The 12,641-nt window shown below is 58.3% G+C and overlaps 1 protein-coding gene across 1 annotated transcript in view; it reads left to right on the top strand.

The window, feature by feature from the left end:
• Positions 1-11,986, top strand: part of AOAH (acyloxyacyl hydrolase) — a 38,045-nt gene extending 26,059 nt beyond the window's left edge. Inside the window, exons 10-15 of the mRNA XM_061366157.1 lie at positions 3,339-3,511; positions 6,473-6,531; positions 6,609-6,668; positions 8,388-8,484; positions 11,134-11,210; positions 11,858-11,986. Of these exons, the coding sequence (XP_061222141.1) occupies positions 3,339-3,511; positions 6,473-6,531; positions 6,609-6,668; positions 8,388-8,484; positions 11,134-11,210; positions 11,858-11,986 (595 nt within the window). The remainder of the gene's footprint in view (positions 1-3,338; positions 3,512-6,472; positions 6,532-6,608; positions 6,669-8,387; positions 8,485-11,133; positions 11,211-11,857) is intronic.
• The last annotated feature ends 655 nt before the right edge of the window (positions 11,987-12,641 follow it).

Here is a 12,641-nt window from a genome sequence, read left to right on the forward strand (position 1 = left end):
CATAGCTCCATCTGCCCCATAGCTCCATCCGCCCCATAGCTCCATCTCCCCAGTCGCCCCATAGCTCCATCCGCCCCATAGCTCCATGTCCCCATCCGCCCCATAGCTCCATCCTCCCCATAGCTCCATCCACCCCATAGCTCCATCCTCCCCATAGCTCCATCCGCCCCATAGCTCCATCTCCCCAGTCACCCCATAGCTCCATCTGCCCCATAGCTCCATCTCCGAAGTCGCCCCATAGCTCCATCTCCCCAGTCGCCCCATAGCTCCATCTGCCCCATAGCTCCATCTCCCCAGTCGCCCCATAGCTCCATCCGCCCCATAGCTCCATCCTCCCCATAGCTCCATCCGCCCCATAGCTCCATCTCCCCAGTCGCCCCATAGCTCCATCCGCCCCATAGCTCCATCTCCCAAGTCGCCCCATAGCTCCATCTCTCTAGTCGCCCCATAGCTCCATCTCCCCAGTCGCCCCATAGCTCCATCCGCCCCATAGCTCCATCTCCCAAGTCGCCCCATAGCTCCATCCGCCCCATAGCTCCATCTCCCCAGTCGCCCCATAGCTCCATCCGCCCCATAGCTCCATCTCCCCAGTCGCCCCATAGCTCCATCCTCCCCATAGCTCCATCCTCCCCATAGCTCCATCCGCCCCATAGCTCCATCTCCCCAGTCGCCCCATAGCTCCATCCGCCCCATAGCTCCTCCTGCCCCATAGCTCCATCTCCCCAGTCGCCCCATAGCTCCATCCTCCCCATAGCTCCATCCGCCCCATAGCTCCATCCGCCCCATAGCTCCATCTCCCAAGTCGCCCCATAGCTCCATCAGCCCCATAGCTCCATCCGCCCCATAGCTCCATCTCCCCAGTCGCCCCATAGCTCCATCCGCCCCATGGCTCCTCCTGCCCCATAGCTCCATCTCCCCAGTCGCCCCATAGCTGCATCCTCCCCATAGCTCCATCCTCCCCATAGCTCCATCTCCCCAGTCACCCCATAGCTCCATCCGCCCCATAGCTCCATCCGCCCCATAGCTCCATTTCCCAAATCGCTCCATCAGCCCCATAGCTCCATCCGCCCCATAGCTCCATCTCCCCAGTCGCCCCATAGCTCCATCCGCCCCATAGCTCCATCTCCCAAGTCGCCCCATAGCTCCATCAGCCCCATAGCTCCATCTCCCCAGTCGCCCCATAGCTCCATCTGCTCCATAGCTCCGTCTCCGCAGTCGCCCCATAGCTCCATCTCCCAATTCACCCCATAGCTCCATCCGCCCCATATCTCCCTGTATCTCCATCTCCATTCCCACATCTCTCCATCTCCATCCCCACATCTCTATCTCTCTCATCTCCATCTCTCTCATCTCCATCTCTCTCATCTCCATCTCTCTCATCTCCATCTCCCCATATCTCCATGTCCATCCCCATCCCCACCCCATATCCCCATCCCCATCATCTCCGTCCCCATCCCCTTCAAGAGCCCTACAGCTACAGACAAGCACAAGGAGAGACCCCTGCACCCACAACCCTTCTCCACTGCCAAGCCCTGCCTGCACAGGGGCTCCATCCCTTCAGCACCAACCGCTCCAGCTCTCCACCGCTTCCTCCTCACGGGGTTGGAGCTCATCCCCTGGGGCACCCAGGCACGCAAGGAGATGCACTCAGGTGAGTGCCTGACGTCAGCACAGAGGGACCACAGCAAGTGCAGCGGCAGTCAGGCTGGCTCAACCTGATGTGACTCCTGACAGCAGAGGCCGTACAGCACCGCAGTCCTTGGGTACCACTGCAGTCCTTGGGTACAGCCGCAGTCCTTGGGTACCACCTTACATCACTGCAGTCCTTGGGTACCACCTTACATCACTGCAGTCCTTGGGTACCACCTTACATCACTGCAGTCCTTGGGTACCACCGCAGTCCTTGGGTACCACCGCAGTCCTTGGGTACCACTGCAGTCCTTGGGTACCACCTTACATCACTGCAGTCCTTGGGTACCACCTTACATCACTGCAGTCCTTGGGTACCACCGCAGTTCTTGGGTACCACCTTCCATCACCGCAGTCCTTGGGTACCACCTTACATCACAGCAGTCCTTGGGTACCACCTTACATCACTGCAGTCCTTGGGTACCACCTTACATCACAGCAGTCCTTGGGTACCACCTTACATCACAGCAGTCCTTGGGTACCCTCTGCTGCCGCACCCACCAGTGCCAGGAAGTTATCTCAGCCCAGTCCCAGGCTCCCACCCCAGATGTCCCTCCCCAGGGATGCTCTGCTGGAGCACCCCACACCCTGCAGGCAGTGCAGGTCTCAGGGATGCTGCACCATTGAGTGACTGCAGACAGGGGAAGGATGAATCGGAGCCTCCAAGGCTGGCTGAGCGCTGGTGTTGGCTCTGCCGGGGAGGCCCAGAGCATGGGCATGGGGGGCATGGGGGACACTGATGCTGAGAACTGCTTTGCCTTCAATGATCCTTCCCTGTGACATACCTTAGCTGCTCCGCGTCTGTCCAGCCCCTTCACTGCGCTCCCACCCTCCTGCAGAGCTGCAGTAACAGTACATAACCATACAGTGTATATACATGTATATGGTAGGAGTGCCTGCAAGACCAGCTTACCTTCCATAGCTAAGGAACGCAGTCAGTGGGAGCTGTGCACATGGGGGCAGAATCCCTCCTTTCAGCCCTCCCCAGGGCACCCCTGCCATGGAGCAGCAGGAGCCAGCAGAGGCTCAGACCCAGAGCCCAGAGGCTCTCGAGCAGAGACAGCAGCACCAGCGTCCCCTTCGCCTGCTGGCCCTTGAAGGGGGCATCGGGGACAGTGCACACAGCGAAGCGCTCAGCAATGCCAAGGGCAAGGGGTGATGTTGGGAGCTTCACCCATCCTTTGCTCAGGAGCTGTTGCATCAATCTACCTATGGGGCTGGGTACTGGTGGGTAATAGCCTCAGCATCACTTCTCTTGCTTGCTTCCTCTCTAGTTCTTACTGCACAGTGTCTCCTTCCCCTATTGAACTACAGCACTGGCTTGCAGATTGCTCTCATAGCCCATGTTTGCTTGCTTTTCCTCTACCTTTCCTCCTTCACTGTGGGGGAGAGGAAGCCAGCAAGCAGCCCTGTGATGCTTGCAGTTACCCCACAGTCGGAGGCCAGGCATAGAACAGGGGTGCACTGTCTGTTTCCAGCAGGAACGGGAGTTACACTGAGGGAGGTGCCGGTATCACTCCCTATGCGTGCAGTAGCAATGGGAGGCTAAAGCACGCAGCATCACTTGCCTCAGGTGTCTGTAGCTGGGGCAGCAAGGGAAACGCAGCCTGGGGTACCTGCCCTGAGGCCCTTGGCATCCCCCTGTGCAGGAAGGAGGACACGCTGGCTTCCATGACCACCCCCAGGGAGATGCTCTCCAACGTGATGCAGGCGCTGCGGTACCTGGACAGCCGCCTCCCGAACGGCAGCCACCTCATCCTCACGGGCTTGGTGGATGGGCGCTTCCTCTGGGATAACCTGCACCATAGGTACCACCCCCTAGGTAACTATGAGCTCCCTCCTCTACCTCCCTCCTGTACCTGCCTCCTGCTCTTCCTGCTGTCTGCCCGGGTCAAGGACTCCCTTCTGCACCTAAGCAAGGGGAAGGCTGCTGGCACCTCAGTTCTCATCCCCAGCACACAGAGAGAGGTTAAACCATGCCATTGAAGCAGCAGACTACATCCTCACCTGGGTTTGGCAAGCACAGCCTCTGTGGTACCTGCTCTGGGTTACTGAGATGTACCTGCCTCTTTTCAGTGGGTCCACCTCTCTCCCTGACTCCTGGCTGTGTTTGTCCCTATGGAGCACTGCACTGCTGCCCAGGGAAGCACACCAGGAACACCTCATGGCTTCAGGAACCCTGGCATCATCACTTTCAGCCACACAAACACATCTCTTTCCCCGAGTGCCTGTTTATGGCAGGGACAGGGACAGTTCTGCTGCTTATCCAGGTACCAGAGCCAACACAGAGCGCTTTTGGGTACAAAACCAGCACAGGGCTGGCTGGAAACACTCTAGAAGGGCTGGTTTGCCTTGGAGGGACCCAGTTAACCCTAAGCAACAGGAGGTCACCTCTACAGGATCCTCTGATGGGCCCTAAGCAGGTTTCCCTGCTTGGATGCACTCAGAGGCTCTGCCCTTCTGTGAGCCCCTCATCCTCCTGGCAGCCCATCCCAGCAGGCAGTGCCTGTGGGACACACGGCTCTGGGCAGCCCCAGTACCTGGCAGGGATGCTGGATCCTGGAGCTCCCTGTGGCCGCTCCCGCAGCCGGGTGATGGGCACCTAGGAAACAACAGCAGGGACCGCACCTCCATCGGGGCACCGGTGCAGAGCGAGCGAGGAGCCAGAGATCACACTGCAGATTCCAGCCCTGCAAACCAGTGGCTCCTGTTGGGATGGTCACTGTGCCACACACTCACTCTGATCACCCCACAACTGTCCCCCACACTCTGATCACCCCACAACTGTCCCCCACACTCTGATCACCCCACAACTGTCCTACACACTCTGATCACCCCACACCTGTCCCCCACACTCTGATCACCCCACAACTGTCCCCCACACTCAAAGAGCCGAATGTGCATTCAGTTTCCATATGGCCTGCAGTAAGAAACACCAAAGGGAGAGGATGGGGGATGTTCCTGGCGAGGCAGGCTGCTGCATAGCACAGTCCCGGCTGTGTTAGACACCCTGTTTCACTTGCTCACCCACACAAGCACATCCCCTTCCCTCCGTGATAGCAGGATTGTCCCCCCCCGAGGCTCAGGGAACCGGCAGCAGCTCCAGGGTTCCCTTCAGCTTCACAAGCCCTGCGCTCCTTAGAGGGTCAGGGACCTGGGACTGGGTGAAGCATCATCAGGCACACACTTGGGGCACGGGCACGGGTACAGGCTGTGATGGCTTACCCTGAGTGCGACCCATGGCAGGCTGCAGAGGCGCTGGGGATGGGGGTACCTGCAGCAGGAGGGGTGAAGCATCATCAGGCACACACTTGGGGCATGGGTACGGGCTGTGATGGCTTACCCTGAGTGCGACCCATGGCAGGCTGCAGAGGCGCTGGGGACGGGGGTACCTGCAGCAGGAGGGGTGAAGCATCATCAGGCACACACTTGGGGCATGGGTACGGGCTGTGATGGCTTACCCTGAGTGCGACCCATGGCAGGCTGCAGAGGCGCTGGGGACGGGGGTACCTGCAGCAGGAGGGGTGAAGCATCATCAGGCACACACTTGGGGCACGGGTACGGGCTGTGATGGCTTACCCTGAGTGCGACCCATGGCAGGCTGCAGAGGCGCTGGGCACGGGGGTACCTGCAGCAGGAGGGGTGAAGCATCATCAGGCACACACTTGGGGCATGGGTACGGGCTGTGATGGCTTACCCTGAGTGCGACCCATGGCAGGCTGCAGAGGCGCTGGGGACGGGGGTACCTGCAGCAGGAGGGGTGAAGCATCATCAGGCACACACTTGGGGCATGGGTACGGGCTGTGATGGCTTACCCTGAGTGCGACCCATGGCAGGCTGCAGAGGCGCTGGGGACGGGGGTACCTGCAGCAGGAGGGGTGAAGCATCATCAGGCACACACTTGGGGCATGGGTACGGGCTGTGATGGCTTACCCTGAGTGCGACCCATGGCAGGCTGCAGAGGCGCTGGGCACAGGGGTACCTGCAGCAGGAGGGGTGAAGCATCATCAGGCACACACTTGGGGCATGGGTACGGGCTGTGATGGCTTACCCTGAGTGCGACCCATGGCAGGCTGCAGAGGCGCTGGGGACGGGGGTACCTGCAGCAGGAGGGGTGAAGCATCATCAGGCACACACTTGGGGCATGGGTACGGGCTGTGATGGCTTACCCTGAGTGCGACCCATGGCAGGCTGCAGAGGCGCTGGGGACGGGGGTACCTGCAGCAGGAGGGGTGAAGCATCATCAGGCACACACTTGGGGCATGGGTACGGGCTGTGATGGCTTACCCTGAGTGCGACCCATGGCAGGCTGCAGAGGCGCTGGGGACGGGGGTACCTGCAGCAGGAGGGGTGAAGCATCATCAGGCACACACTTGGGGCATGGGTACGGGCTGTGATGGCTTACCCTGAGTGCGACCCATGGCAGGCTGCAGAGGCGCTGGGGACGGGGGTACCTGCAGCAGGAGGGGTGAAGCATCATCAGGCACACACTTGGGGCATGGGTACGGGCTGTGATGGCTTACCCTGAGTGCGACCCATGGCAGGCTGCAGAGGCGCTGGGGACGGGGTACCTGCAGCAGGAGGGGTGAAGCATCATCAGGCACACACTTGGGACATGGGTACGGGTACGGGCTGTGATGGCTTACCCTGAGTGCGACCCATGGCAGGCTGCAGAGGCGCTGGGCACAGGGGTACCTGCAGCAGGAGGGATGCAGCGGTGGGATGCAGGCAGAGCTGTGATTGGCCGTCAGGCCCATGATGCTTCCCCGTGTGTGCTCCGCAGGGCAGCTCAACAGGGACGTCACCTACAGCCAGCTCTATTCCTTCCTCGACTGCCTCCAGGTGAGCTCCTTGCCTCTCACTTCTGAACCCCCTTCCCTGGAGCCACTGCTCAAGCCCTGCTCCTTGTGCCCGGGCAGGTGAGCCCCTGCCGGGGCTGGATGACTCCCAATGAGACCCTCAGGAACCTGACCTCGGAGGTGAGTCCCAGGGACGGCCCCTGCAGGGATGCTCCTGTGCCTGTGGGTATAACCCCCATGGCTCACAGGCAGGGTGCCAGCACACTTGTTCCCCCCTGAGGTGGGGAGAGGATGGGGGAACCATCGCTACCCATCCTTGCAACGCCTCTGAGGCTCGGGGGGGGGGCAGCATGGGCAATGGGTGCGTGAATGTGTTCCCTTTGCAACCTCCCGGCTGCCCACGTTCAGTGTTAAAGGATGTGATCCCCCTGAGGGAAAACCAGTTCATGTTGTGTAAGGAAAGCTTACCTGATGGGAACCACAGGGGCTGGGGCTCGTATGGCCGTGAGCTTGAAGAGCCAACTGCATCCGTTCACTGGCAGAGGGAGCAGGCCCCTAGGGCACATCTTCATCCAGGGCCTGTGCTCATCTGCCTCGCACACACCTCTATGGGCTTCACCAGCAGATGCTGGGGCCGAGGAGCAGCCGGGCTCAGCGCAGCAATGGGAGCAAACAGAGCAGGGATGCCCTAAAGCACCCCACAAACCCGGCTGTGGGAGTCAATGTCACTCCATAGCACACACTTACCCCCTTACCCTACAAGCTGGGTTCTAACCCCAGCACCCCCTGCGCCCCCATGAGAGCCCCAGTAAGCAAATACGCCATCTCTGTGTACAGTTGTATTAAGGTTTGCATCCACTAAACAAAGCATACAGCCTTAATTTCAGCAGGGCTTCCATATGTGCTTCACTTTATGGCCCCTCCTGGCTTCAGAGAGGCAGTTCAGCACATCCCTAAACCTCAGCAGGATCACAGCTTATCAACTCATACCAGCGACCCAGAGCACGTAACCCCTGTCCATGAGCAGTGTGTGTGGCTGCAGGGCATGAAGTCATCTTCTCTAAGCCCCTTCTCAAGCTCATTGTCTGTGTTATCACCCAAAGGGCACAGCTTACACATGTAGGAGACCCTGATCCCTGTTCCAGCTGCAGGAGCCACGCTGGGTCCATCGCTCAGTTGGGTGTCCAGTGGAGGGCACTCGCTGTGCTGGCAGGAAGGGCAGGGTATGGCACTAGCACCCACACACAGCAGCAGGGGGGATAAGGGGAAAGGAAAGGGTTTGTGCTGTAGAAGCTTCGGTTTTCCCTAAGAGCAATGAGGATGAGGGGGATGGCGCTCACCAGGAGACCCCAACACAGAGACATGCAGAACACTGATAGAGCTTAGAGACTATGCTGAATGATGACCCCAGCTGAGGCCTCGGTGCAGCCTGCAGTGATGGACGGCACGGTGAACCCCATAGCGCAATGCCTCTTGGTGCCTATACAAGTCTATATGGGGATGAAGAACCCCATAGCACCTCCTTCCCCCCAGCCAAAAGGGCAACGTTAGCTTTCAGATCCCTGACTGCACATCAGTGACCACAGCTGAAGCCATGCAGAGCAGCGTGAGCGGCAATGCATCCCCATTGCATCCCCATTGCATCCCCAGTACATCACCAGTACATCACCAGTACATCACCAGTACATCCCCAGTACATCACCAGTACATCACCAGTACATCACCAGTACATCACCAGTACATCACCAGTACATATCACCAGTACATATCACCAGTACATATCACCAGTACATATCACCAGTACACATCACCAGTACATCACCAGTACATCATCACCAGTACATCACCAGTACATCATCACCAGTACATCATCACCAGTACATCCCTTGGTTTTTGCAGAGAGCTTCACAACTTTCCAGTGTCCTCAAAGAGATAGCGACCTCAGAGAGATTTGCCAACTTTGATGTTTTCTACATGGATTTCCCACTGACACAAAGTAAGTTGTTTCCCCTGAGTTCCTCACAGCGCAAGTGTTGGGGTGCTGGGATGCTCTCCTGGGTTAGCTCTGTACGGGGAGGAGGGCAGCAGAGCCAGCCAGCCTTGGTGACCCTGCTGGAGGGGCTGTGGGTACGGGGGGACAGTTAATGGCACCCCCTGGTTGGCGTGGGCACACCACCAGCATAGGCACCATAACCTGCACACTGCTCCTCGCTGCTGGCACCCACAGCCCTGCTGGGCAGCACCCTGGGTGGCACAGAGTGGGGATGCTGAGGCTGGGGGTGGCACCTTCATGGGCTGCAGGTTACTCTATCACTGCCCATATTGCACCCTCTGGGATGAGCAGTGCTTCACGCCTTCTTTCTATGCTTCCTTAAGCACCCGTATGCTACTGTGACCTGGAGAGCTCACAGAGCTCATCCTTCTGTGCTCATGCCCTAAATCACTTCCTTCTGCACTGGCACTTAAAGCAAACCCCCAAAAGAGCCAGAAACCTTCTCTTCTCACGGAGTGGACGTGTCCCTGTGGGGCTGGGGACAGACGCTTGTCCCTGCATCCTCTCAGCTCCGTTTCCCCTGCGAGATGTGCGTGGGTCCCTCTTGAGGCATCGCTCAGCATCAGCCCAGCTGCACTGCAAGGACAAACACCCTTGCTCTTCCTGCTTGAGAACTGAATGAGCGAGAGGTGAGGGGTTGAGCTCATACTCACATAGAGAGGTGCTTCTCTGTGGGGTTCAGTGCTGCAGCACAGGGCTTCAGGATGTCCCAGCCTCTCTGCACCTACTTCACATTTACCAAGCCATTAGGGTTGGGATCGGACTGCCTGCTGGGCAGGCAAACTGCTTTACCAAGTGAAATCCCTCACTGTAGGTCATTTACCTGCTTTCACATGAAGAAACACCCTCCCACAATCGGCTGTCCCTGACTCCAGGGCGCTGGGTGAAGGAGGTGAACAGCATCTCCCATGCACACACAGACAGCAGCACCTACAGGCACCTGGCAAAGCTGCCTCCAGCCCTGGAGCCAGCGGCTGGAGCTGCCCATAAGGGAAGCTGGCGCTTTGGGAGCGCTCCAAAGGAGCTGAGCCCCTGCTGCCCGGCTCCCCTGGCCCCTGTCTGAAGCAAGAGCAGACCTTCCCCAAGCCCTCCACACATCAGATACTGAGCACTGGTTGCACGCTGCCATGGGCACACTGATTTCAGCCTGGAGATACATATATATATGTATCTATTATATATATATATATATATATATATATATATATCAACTCCCAGCTTTCTTGGGGTAAAATTTGGGTATAGTAGTGTTGGTGCTATACTTCGATGGGCAGCCAAGCTCAGGCATTGGGTGCTGAGGCGCTGGCACAGGGTGCCCAGAGGAGCTGTGGCTGCCCCATCCCTGGCAGTGCTCAAGGCCAGGTTGGACACAGGGGCTTGGAGCAAGCTGCTCCAGTGGAAGGGGTCCCTGCCTGTGGCAGGGATGGAGCTGGAGGAGCCTTCAGGTCCCATCCAACCCAACCATTCCATGCTTCTGTGTTGAGTTTGGATGAACTGACTGGGCCCTTTAACAAGCAGAGCAATAAATAGGGTCTGGGGTGGTTGTTCCAGCTTTTCCCCAGCGTGGATGGGAGCAGGCTCTCATGTAGCCAAGGCAATGGGGACATGAGGCAAACTCATGGCACAGTCTGTGAGTGTTCAACTGCTCTGGGATGCTTGCAGGTCAGTTATAATGGTCTACATTGACTTACCTTGACACGAGCCTTACCTCCCTTGCTCACTCCTCTGCTGTTTCTGATGCTGGAATAGTCATCCCTCTGCAAAGTAAAACACAACCCAAAGTGGGAACCCAGAGTTAGCATGGGGACCCAAGCATCACTGTCTGACAGGGCCCATCAAACAGCAGCGAGGCTGTGTCAGAACCATGGGGCTTGAACAGAGAACAATCCCCTCCTGACAGGATGCCCCCATAATGCTGTTAAGAGTTCTTACCCTGCCATTATAACAGAACTCACTGAGTTTGCAGTCTGTTAATGCCGTATCCACTCATCCTATGCTCCATCACTCCACACTCCTCTCGAAGAGGGAAAGACTTTCCCTTCTCTCCTGGCGCTGGGGCTCCCAGCGCAGCATCCTTTGCACTGGCTGCCATGGTTCTGCCATTCAAAAGGTTATTTGGTGGGAGCTGGGAAAGGCTGCTCACAGGTAACTGCAGATGAGAGCCTATTCCTGCAGGCCTCGGCCCCGTGAACGCTGCGCTGCCATCTCTCTCTCTGGAAAGCACTCTTTTCTTTATCTCCCTGGGGTTTTGCACTGCTGAGGATGCAACTGAAATGAGAGAGGCACAAGTATTAAATCAGTGTTAAATGATGCACAGCTTCACTCGCTGCAGCATCCATCTGCTAGGGAGGGAGAGGGAGTTGGTTTGCGGTCATTGGTGCTCAAAGCACTTCCTTGCATGCATATGGCAGAGGGAAAACCCAAGCACTGAGGTTAAACAGTGCCCCGAGCAGAGGGGACTGCAGAGGGCAGGGCTCTGAGAGCCCCATGGGAGCCCCCATAGGCAGAGCTCTCTGTGCTGGGAGGGATGGGGCTCACCTGTGGGCAGGCGCCTGCGTGCTCGGGGTAACCCCTCTGCTCCCCCGTGTGCAGCAGCCGAGCAGTGGCGCAGGATGGGCGGGGAGCCCTGGCAGCTGATCGAGCCCGTCGATGGCTTCCACCCCAGCCAGGTAAAACCAGCCCTGGGGATGGGGGGAGCAGGGGATGGGCAGCTCCCTGCAGGGACCGGGGCTGGGGCCTTCTCCTCCTGTTCTCTGCTATGGGGAGTATGAGCAAAACAGAGCTCCAACAGACAGCCTGCAGGAGGCACAGACTGGAGCATCAGGGCTGGGGAGTTTTAATCTAGATAGAATTGGGCCCCTTTCTATGGTTCCTTTACAGGACAGTGTTTGCTAGAGGTACCAGAGGCATTTAGAAGCAGGAATTCCTTTGGGCTTGCAAGGGTTTTACACCTTACATTCAAGTGATGCTTTAAAATACTGTCAAAATGCCTGGGGGCAGAAAACCCCATAAAATCAGACCCTAGGGCTCTGAATGTACATTGATGGAGCAGGCATCAAGAGGGAGCAGGAAGCAGCTGGGGACTGTCCATCCAACACCTGGTCAGGGAGGTGCAGGTATTGGGTCCTCACCTTGTTTCCAGTGCTCAGAAGGGTTTCCTGGTCAAGCGGCTGGAAGGGGGCGTCTCCGATGAGGGGCTCTGGTCCATGCCATTGCGGGACATGGGAGCCGTGTTCCCGGGGGGGCTCCCAGTGCTGCCAGGAGGGAGCTGCAGGGTAGAGGCAGGAGAGGCTGACAGTGTGTGTGCTGTTCGCAGGCCGCTGCAGCCCTGGGCACCAGCATCACCTGGCAGAAGGCCCTGCAGGAGTGGCCCCGGGTGCTGGGGAAGGAGAATCCCTTCAACGAGCAGATAGAAGCTCTCTTCCAGGACCAAGGTGGACACTGACTGCCGAGGGCCGGGGCTCGGCCGGGGCTCCTGGTGATGCTCCCGGGGCAGCCACGGAACGGGCTGCCTGCAGACACACACACACAGAGGGAGAGGGCAAGCTGGCCGAGCAGGAGCAGTGGCCATCACACAGCAGCGCTCCCTGCAGCCTGGACCTCACCTGCACGAGCAGGCCATGCTATGCAATAAAGGATACCCGCCTGCCTGCGCCACCCCTTGCACTGGTTTGCGAACCCACACGGGGTTTTAATCCCATACAGAGCAAACTTCTAACCCTGCCTCCTTCCCCCCCCGCACAACTCCTGGGCTTCCCATTGGTGCTGCTCAACAGTTAATCTGACCCCAAAAGGGAGCGGTGGGGAGGAAAACCCCAAACTCCTTCTACTGCTCTAAATGGCCCGGGATTGCCCCGAGGGCCACTACATTATTTAGCTGCTATTTGCTTATTAAACGTGCCAGGAACAGCAGGGAGCTGGGGTTTGGGTTTCCCGGGCAGCATCAGCACCAGCTGAGCACAGGCTCTCTTCCCCCCACCCCAGCATTAAAAGGAGAGCAGCTTCACAACCCCTTGTGTCTTTAGAACAGGCTCTTTGCAACCCTTCATAACCCTTTGCTCTTTCCCCTCCTACCAAGCCTGATGCACCCAGTCCTGTAG

The sequence above is a fragment of the Neopsephotus bourkii genome, unplaced genomic scaffold (genome assembly GCF_033783945.1).
Source record: "Neopsephotus bourkii isolate Nb327-2 ecotype Australia unplaced genomic scaffold, CSIRO-AGI_Nbou_v1 NB_1308, whole genome shotgun sequence".
Classification (NCBI taxonomy): Eukaryota; Metazoa; Chordata; class Aves; order Psittaciformes; family Psittacidae; genus Neopsephotus; species Neopsephotus bourkii.